At 37.9% G+C, this 9,164-nt stretch overlaps 1 protein-coding gene across 1 annotated transcript; it reads right to left on the reverse strand.

Moving 5' to 3' along the window:
- Nucleotides 1-2,933: 2,933 nt before the first annotated feature.
- LOC104226150 (outer envelope pore protein 24B, chloroplastic-like) lies at nt 2,934-7,244 on the reverse strand. Its single transcript, XM_009778049.2, has 3 exons — nt 6,847-7,244; nt 5,691-6,050; nt 2,934-3,181 (listed from the first exon to the last, which is right to left on the reverse strand). The coding sequence occupies exons 1-3, from the start codon at nt 7,051-7,053 to the stop codon at nt 3,101-3,103; spliced, it is 648 nt and encodes a 215-aa protein (XP_009776351.1). The 5' UTR covers nt 7,054-7,244; the 3' UTR covers nt 2,934-3,100.
- Nucleotides 7,245-9,164: the final 1,920 nt, after the last annotated feature.

Consider the following 9,164-nt stretch of genomic DNA (forward strand, 5'->3'; position numbering starts at 1 on the left):
TCTTGACAAGCCTTCGCCAACTCGGCTCGGAGATCGCTGATCCCCCCCACCCTTTTTGATGTAGAGGATCTTAAGGTTGTCCCTTTATTCCATGAGCTTCTTGAGTTCGGCTTCGCATCAAGCAAGCTCGGCCCGAGATTTGGCAAATGCTTGTCGGTGAAGTGATACGACCTTCTCACAAAGAAAAGGAGTTAGGCTTAGAAAGGTAAAAATTAAATTCGAAGCGTGGTTTTGAAGACAAAACTTACTTGTTTGAGAAGCTTTTCGGCCTCATCAAAAATAAATGAGGCGTCAGGATCGGGGCCATCTTCGAGCCATGCAAGGCACTCCTGAAAAATATCACTCCCTGGGTTGTTCCCACATCAGGAGTCCTCATGGCCTGGGCATCTCGAAATTGCACCTCGTAGAACACCGGGCCTTGCGGTGAATAATCTACATTGATTACCCTAAGTGATTCACTTGGGATGTTATCCTGTCTTTGAAGGGCCTCAAAACCGGGTCTCTCGGTCTCACCCTCCAAATGACCTCCAAGATGAGGTGTTCCTTTCTAGCCCGATGGCTCGGGGACCTTGCTCGAACTCCCCTCCGAGATTTCTTCAGTTCGAGAGTGAACCGCATCAGCCACCATCGGTTCAGCAGTCTTCAAAGCATCAGTGCTTCCTCTTCTCCGAACTACAAATAGGCAGTCGTCATCTTCGCCTCTTCATCCTCATCCCCAAGGTGATGGGTTGTTTCTGGAGACATGACCACAGTATCGGCCTTAGGCTTTCGAGCCTTGCTTTTCTTTAGCTTCGGGGAATTTTCAGGCGACCCCATCCTTCTTTTCTTTTCCTTGGAAGGCTTTGGGATCTCTTCCTCACCGAGCGGGGACGACCGCATAGCAATGGCGTCTCCGAGGTCTGCATAAAGATAAAGTAAGTATTTAACTAAGAAACATAAGTATGCAAACAAGAGAACGCACCATGGTTTTTAGCCTCCCATCGACCCTTGGCCAGGTCACGCCAGTTGCGCTCCGCGTATGAAGAAGTAGAGGCCAGTTGCCGAACCCAACCTTCGAGGTCTGGGACCGCGCCAGGAAACCAAGCAACAACTACATCATCAAAAAGGGATCAGATCGAGAAAGGGATGAGGTCGAGAAAGAGTATGGAAAGCAGAATATGAAGTCACAATCAATGAACCTGTACTTACGTTTCATGTTCCATTCCTCGGGGAATGGCATCCTCTCAGCAGGAATCGGGTCGGAGGTCCTGATTCGGAGAAACCGGCTCATCCATCCTCGGTCCTTATCCTCATCGATGCTGGAGAAGAGAGATTTCATAGAATGACATTGTAGCTTTATCAGACCACCTCGATAAAGGCAAGGGCTGTATAGTCTGATCAGGTGGTCGAGGGTAAAAGGCATTCCCTCGACCAATCTCGAGAAGTATCTGATTAGGTTGACGATGCGCCAGAATGAAGGGTAGATCTAGCCAAGCGTCACCTGGTATTGTTGGCAAAAATCAAGAATCACTGGGTCTATGGGACACAGAGTTGGATCTGCAGGACCCAACGTGAATGAGTAGGTATACACGCTTAAGTACCCTGCCTTATGAGTAGTGATGTCCTCTTCAGGGGAAGGGATCACCACATCTTTGTTCTCCCAGTTGCAGTCCTTTTTCACCTGCTCAAGCTCATGTCCGGTTATCAAGCAGATGTATCGGGACATGGACTCACATCAGACATGGGCTCACATCGGCCTGGTGTCGATGCAGGTTTATCGATTTTGAAATTGGATGTTAGTTCGCACGGCGAGGGAATACACTCCTCAATACGAGGTGGCACCACCGTTCTACTCTTGGCCGGTCGCGATGATGAAGAGGCTTTTTCGTTTTTGGGGAACAGTTTTAGATGTTTTAGCCATTATGGTTTAGAAATTCAAAAGAGGAGAAAGAGTAGATGTTGTAGTAAGAGCAAATTGAGAAGAAGGTGAACTCAAAGAAGTTGAAGGAGCCAAAGAGATTTAAGAGTGATTTGAGAAGTAAAGTTTGCAAAAATTATGAAGTTGGCCTATTTATAGAGGTCGCTTAAGCGTTTTGGGGAAGCCAAATAGCCGACCATCAGTGGCCTCCAATGGATGGCCTTGGGAAACTGTGCAGATGCGACCTTTCAGTCACTTCAATCGCTGACGTCACGAGATTGGCATCATGATCGAGGCATCGAAGGGTTGAGAATCAAATCGTTTCTTATCATTTTATTCTAAGAAACGCGGGGACTATCTGTATACGGTCAAAATCATATGCCTCCAATTTTGTAGGCTCGAGAAGTCGCATCGAGGACAAAAGGTCGATCTAGACCAAGCTCGGGCTTGAAGACCTAAGTGCTCGAGGAACCTCAGAGCCAAGTACGACCGACTCCGAGACAGTGCCGTTATGAGTTTGTTACAGAAGGATAAGATTCCCGCCACATCCCTAAGATCATGGTGTAAATTCTGAAATAGATTTGTACGAATTAGTACAAATCCGTACTAGTCGGTTATACAGCTGTCCCAATAAGATTCCTTACTGATTTAGGATTTTCCTATTATATAAAGGGGACCCCAATCATTTGTAAAGATCATCTAATCATTGTCAAAGTATACTCTCTACTTTTCGCTCATTGTTCATCAGAATTGTCCTTTAGCTTTATTATTCTTGTTTTATTGTTCTTGACCAATCTCGAGGTCACTTAGGCTCGAGGATGAGATTGACTCATCTACTAGTTTGGTCTTACTTATTTCTTTCATCTATACTTCAAATTTCTTGATTATTAATTGGTATTGAACTGAATCACATATTTTGAAAATCACAAATCAAGTTTAATTGTTACTCATATTTTCGAGGTAAACAGGGATAAACTCAAGCGAAAGCTCAAGGCATTAAAACAGCAAAGAGTTTCAAAATTTGAAGGGAGAAAAGTTTTGGAGTTAATGTACTGGCCGAACTTGACCATAAATTTTGAGTTGTCTGGAAGGTCACTAGTGAATACAACCACTATATGAAAACCATCATATGTAGCCAATTATAATTGGTGGCTGGAAATAGTATCATGTTAGAATAATTGCAGAACAAAAATGCAGAAAGAATCATATGTCCAAGTCCCACGAACTTTCAGCAGTTAACTTTGGCATTTTAAGTTCGTCAGCCAAACAGAGAGATGCAGCAACCTGGAGCAAGAATAACTTAGTGTCAGAGTCTGGTTGCAGGGAGCGGAAAACAACATAAAAAATAAAGTATACTATTTTAGATGCTTTAGCTATCAAAAGATCAAACGAAGAGAACAAGTCAGCAACACAGATTGGCCAACTACAAATCTATCTGAAGTTTTAACTTTTTTTGGTATTACTATAACTCACACAAAACAAACATGATATAAATCATCATTATGTTAATTGCACATGTATTGTCTTCGATGACATAGTAAAAGAAAATGTCAAAAAAGGAAAAATAAACAAGAAACTGACTCTGCTTCTCTGATTTGCTATACAAGCAAATACCAGAGAATGCAGTTGGACACAGAATCAAAACATCAAACTTGTGCATGTTTTCAATTCTCAACATAAGCCTGGAAGAGGAAGTGTTGAATGACTCATTGCTCATATTAGTTGCTTGAAGGATGGTATGAGTCAATGAATTATCTAGAAAAACCACCTTTTCCTTCTTGGTAATAAGTGGATGATGGTATGTGTCACCCACAATAGCGGCTTGGTGGGAATTTAACATGACTAACGGGAAAGTTGACCCATTAACAGGACTAGGACTCACAAAGGGATGAGCCTGGACTGGCCCACACTCCTTGGCTAGCAGCACTGCTAGGGTTCCCAGATTGGACAGGATCAGAAGTCCTCCAAAAAGAGCTAGCAATTGGCTTACCAGATCTATAGCGTTAAGAATTTTCTCAATATTATACTTCTGATATTTAGCTCTTCCATATATTTTAAAAGTCTCGTTTTATAACTTCCACTTTTTTAACTCTTCCCCATCCTTTTTTAAGGGACAAGGTGATCATGGGACCAGCTTGCACACATCCGACTTAAACTCTTCCTTATCTTTTCAAAAACATTTTCTCATATTAATAATCACCTTACTTCTGGCTTTCCTATATCTTTTTGAAATCTCCCCTAAATATTTCCAAAAATTTACAACTTACCTTTATTTTTCTCTCATCTCTATTTTTCAAAATCTTCCTCTAACTATTTCCTCAAATTTACAATTTCTTTAAGCATTTTATTAATTTGAATAGATATGGAAAAGCAAAAAATGAGAAGTTATAATAATTTATTCACTCTAACAAAAAAGAAAAGACACAACTAAATAACTGGCTCGAACAGGACCAACTAAATAACCTACAAGGGGCTCACTGCAGAAATAATATCATAATCACTTGTGCTTCCAAAATACAAAGAAGAAAAGTAACCAACAAATGAGTCAATAAAATGAATATCAGAAAGCAATTTTTCAATTACTAAACCATAAAAGGGAACCTCCATTCTTTTATACTTTCTTAGACTTGTAGCCTTGCAAGCTATTAATTGATCAATCACTATACTTATGATGTCTAGGAGCGATAAGACTTCTTAGGTTATCCCTTGCCTGCTGACTTGCAATTTATTACTTTGAAGAAAATGTCAAAGATTGTCAAGTTGTGGGCAGAAATTGATCAATGAAATAAACAAAACCTAGCAGAGCAAACAACTTGAAACAATTGACAAGTGACCCATTTTAAAACAAAGTAGTACAAAGAAAGTATGTACCACTCAGCACTTTGATAAACCAGACAAAGATAATATCGTCTTGCTTTTACGTGGAAGTGTAATAAAGAAAGGAACCAATGGGGAAGGCAACCTCTACAGAAAGAGTATGGAAAACTGGAGAAGATGTACTCCTAATTAAACAAATTTTGTATCAGTTCACTACCATCCTTTTATACTCCATTTCCTTGAGCTAACTTTTTCGACGGCTAACAATTCTACGTTGTGGATTCTCTCACAGTGCAAGCACTGCAGAGATGTCTGCAGGAACAATAGAACTAGCAGGCATTCATATAAATTTTGGCAGATTGAATCCTATCAAAGTGGAGTATAGGGTTCATTCTAATAGAATTGTGGAAGGTCACTTTGATTTCTTAAAGGCATGCATATTATTAGTAATATTCTCATTCTTCAATTTTGTACTAGGAGACAGTTTTGTTGTGAGTATCAATTGTCTCAAAACTCATCCTTCCTAATAAATAAATAAAACAGTCTCAAAACACGATCTTTATCCCCAGTAAAAGACAGCTTTCTTGTGAGTATCAATTGTCTGTACTTTCAATGCTTGTCCACCAACAAGGACTTTAACCAGCAAAAACAATCAACATGATATCAAATACTGAACTAATCAAAGTAATCTACGGAAAGGATTGCAGCTGACAAATAATTTTAGACATCAGACAGACAACCCCAATAGACATAAACAACCAATTTCAAATTGCAATACAAGGATCTAAACGTACTTTCATTACTCATTTAGTAAGGCAACCAACAAGATACTCATAAATCAATGAATCAAGCAAGCAATAACGTGTGAATCTCAAATTTGTTGATATCAGTTACGTAAATCATCCATATCCATTCTTCTCTATTTAGGTCCATAACAACGATTAACGATATAACTCAAACAACAAAATAATTGTACCTTAAATGATCCATTTAGCTTGGAGCTCCTCGACCATTCAAACCTCAAATTCTTACTCGTTGTTTGATACGTAGCCCTACACACATCATCCCCATAAACTTTACGCGACACTGCAAAATCCCAAAAATTCTTCGTCGTATCATAGCTTGGCTCAAAAGTAGTGAGTCCTCCATGAACATAACTGTACTTCAATTTACAACCTCTCGAACCCAGCACATGATTGGCTGACACCTTGTTCGCGGAATCAAACACCAATGTCCCATCCAGTATTGTCCGGTTATCTCCTCTAAAGTGAATGTAATTCAAATTCAATGGCTTCTCCAATACCCTAATTGAGTTCATAAATTGAAACCTAAAGTCCTGAAATCACAAAACTTCTACCTTAAAATAATAATCAAGACAAATTTTAAAACAAAAAGGACAAAATTGTTACACAAAAAAAAAATCTTTGAATTTATCCCACATAATGAGAAAAATAGGCTAATTCAATCGAGTTTAAGATTTTCTACTCCATCAGGTCACTTAAAGGTACAACAACAACAACAACAGCAACATACCCAGTGTAATCCCACAAGTGAAGCCTGAGAAAAGTAGATTATACGCAGATCTTATCCCTGCCTTTAAGAAGGCAAAAGTAACTACATTTAATAAGCAGTGACCGGCAACCAATAATAAATGATAAATAAACTGATATAACATGTTAAATTACACATATGGTGTAAAATTCTTAAGTTATCAGTGTATATAACTTAAGTTCATTCAGTAACCCTTTGTCCATTACTTTTTTGTGAAGTGGCAGAGTAGTCTCTTGTGCCACCAAAAAAACTTAAACAACTTAACTTTAAAACCGCAAATTTAACTATACAATGATTAAGTGATATCCTGCATCAATTAATTTAGCGTAAACATTTCCAATTTGTTAAACAATCAATACACAAATATATATCTTCCATTTTTTGGAGAAAAATTGAAAAACAAAAAATACAGAGTATTTTAAGTGGCATAATTTTATGCCACGATCCACTGTTTTCTTTTTTGGTGGAACATTTACGATTTTATGGAACGATCTACTGAGAATCTGAGATTCAGTTTATTACTAGTTCAATTTTATGTAAACAGAATATAAAATGGAAATAAAAAAAGATATAAGCGGCACCTTTTTGGGGACGTTGTAGTCGAAGATGAATGAACCGGGTTTTTCAACAGCGAGAGCTAAGCCGTTTAAGCTTGGACCGTTGACTACGGTAGCATCGGTCATAGAAGCACGCAGCTTAAAATCGCCGGCGTTGAAGGCTATAGTTGCGGTGCCGGTAGCGGCGGCTTTGTCCGTCTCATATTTAGCTTTCAGTGACGCCTTCATCATTTTTGCCGTAAATTTTTTTAATTGTTCGCGAGCGGGATAAAGATAGAATATAAGAGAGGATGGAATGTCATACTCATTTGGTTCCAAATTTTTTAAGCTTCTGCAACTTTCACTTTTCTAGCTTCCTCTATTCTCACGTCAACCTACCTAACTTTCAGTTTTGGGCCAAAAAATCTTTACCTACCACACGTGTTTCAGGTTCAAGCGATAATATTTTTTTTTATAATTGAATTCAGGTTTTGAAATTTAGTGTCTTACCTCAAATTAATGATTATATGATAAATTGGATTTAAAATATATATAAAGAGCTACTGAATTCATGTGAACTCACATAGTCACACTTTCAAACTAGGTCTGCCCGTGTATACTTCATATGTATTTTCTCTACTCGATGATAATTTTAGAACTCACTAATTAGAGAAATTTGGATTCGCATTTGATAGACTCGCTACGGGAGCAAAGTAGTCCTGTAAAAAAGTTTTTAATTTTTGGGAGTCAAACTCAAAAGTTCTAATTGAAGGTAGTATTGAATTTTGGGTGACAATATTGATTTTCAAAAATAAAATAAAAATATTAGTCAGCTACGTTATCAATTATCACTTGATAAAAGCTTTATTGTATAACATTGTTTGTGACTGTGAATGGCGCGCTTAGTTGTAATCGAAGTATATCATACTTATAGTTCACAGAAAACATAAATTAAGTTTGGGGCAAGGGTAAAGTCTGCGTATATACTATCCTCGCCAGACCCCACTTGTGAGATTTTACTGGGTTGTTGTTGTTAAAAGTGCAAGTGCAAACAAACTTTAGAGAAAAAAAATGGATCTTAGAGCCTTGTCCCAAACTAGAATACAAATTTCGTATTTCCAAATACGTAACATAGATAGTACCAAACTAGAGTTTATTCTCCATGTTATAGAATTTATGTGTTTGAATGTGTTCCACATGCGTCGTCGTTAATCACGACGATGGAATACCTCTATTAAGGTTTACTTTAAAATGAATATAAGGATAGAAAATAGTAGGAGTTGTATTTCAAAGTCATCAGAAGGAGAGATAAAAATATGTTAAGAGGCCAATAACTAGCTAGGTGCATGTGACTTGTAATACAGTAAGAAACAATAAAGGGACACAAAAAGGATAGAAATATTGCACTCTTTCTAGTTCATATGAATAAGATCGTTTCAATTCTCATATGTATCTTTTAAAATAACGCATCTCAAATCAAGTCAATTCAATCAGAATAATTAGAGTACCCAGAAAGTACAATTTACTTCACTACTTGTGAATGCTATCATTTCAACTTGCGCATGCATATGTTCAAAAAAAGAATCTGAATTCATAACAATTCATTAGTTTAATTAGGACAATCTAGAAACATATGTTACTACATTACTTAGTTCATGGTCAAGAAATTTCAGTTTAGCTATTCGAATACAGTTCCAAATAAACAAAATTGGTGGAGGGCAATGAAATCTGCAACTTATCAGCAACAAAGTCCAAATTGCAAAATAAAAGACAATGTATCAGTTTACATAGGCATATGAAAAATCCGATACATGAAATAACAAATGAATTTATTTGACCAAAACATAGTAAAACCTTCTTGGGCTAATCAATTAATGATGAGGAGAAAAAAATCTTAGCCAAGCATAATCAACTTCAGATCTTAAAATGCATAGCGCAATAATAAATAATAAAATAGAAGGAACATTTTATTTTGCTTGATGTTACAACCCTATCTTTGATAGGAAGAAGGAAAAAATAGTTTACATCCTTCGGAGGAGGAAATTGATGGAGAGACCCTTGAGAAGAAAAGTCTCCCTTCTATATATAGTTCTCAAGATTTTACTGTGTTCTTTGACCGACGTGTCCTTCACGTGACGATCTAGACGTCGTTACTCGAGTACTGTTCTTACTCGGCATTCATGGTCAATGATTGGACTGAGGTTGGTCGTGGTATTTCTCGTCATTTCGCCACTTAGGCGAGATCCCAGCTTGGTCGACCACTGTGGCTAGATTTCGACCCGTACAATTAGTCCCTCCGTCCGTCGAGGTCGTCCCTTGACGGGCTTGGCGAACGGACTTTGTAGATTCGAAGGCTAGGAAAA

Source organism: Nicotiana sylvestris, chromosome 10 (assembly GCF_000393655.2).
Source record: "Nicotiana sylvestris chromosome 10, ASM39365v2, whole genome shotgun sequence".
NCBI lineage: Eukaryota > Viridiplantae > Streptophyta > Magnoliopsida > Solanales > Solanaceae > Nicotiana > Nicotiana sylvestris.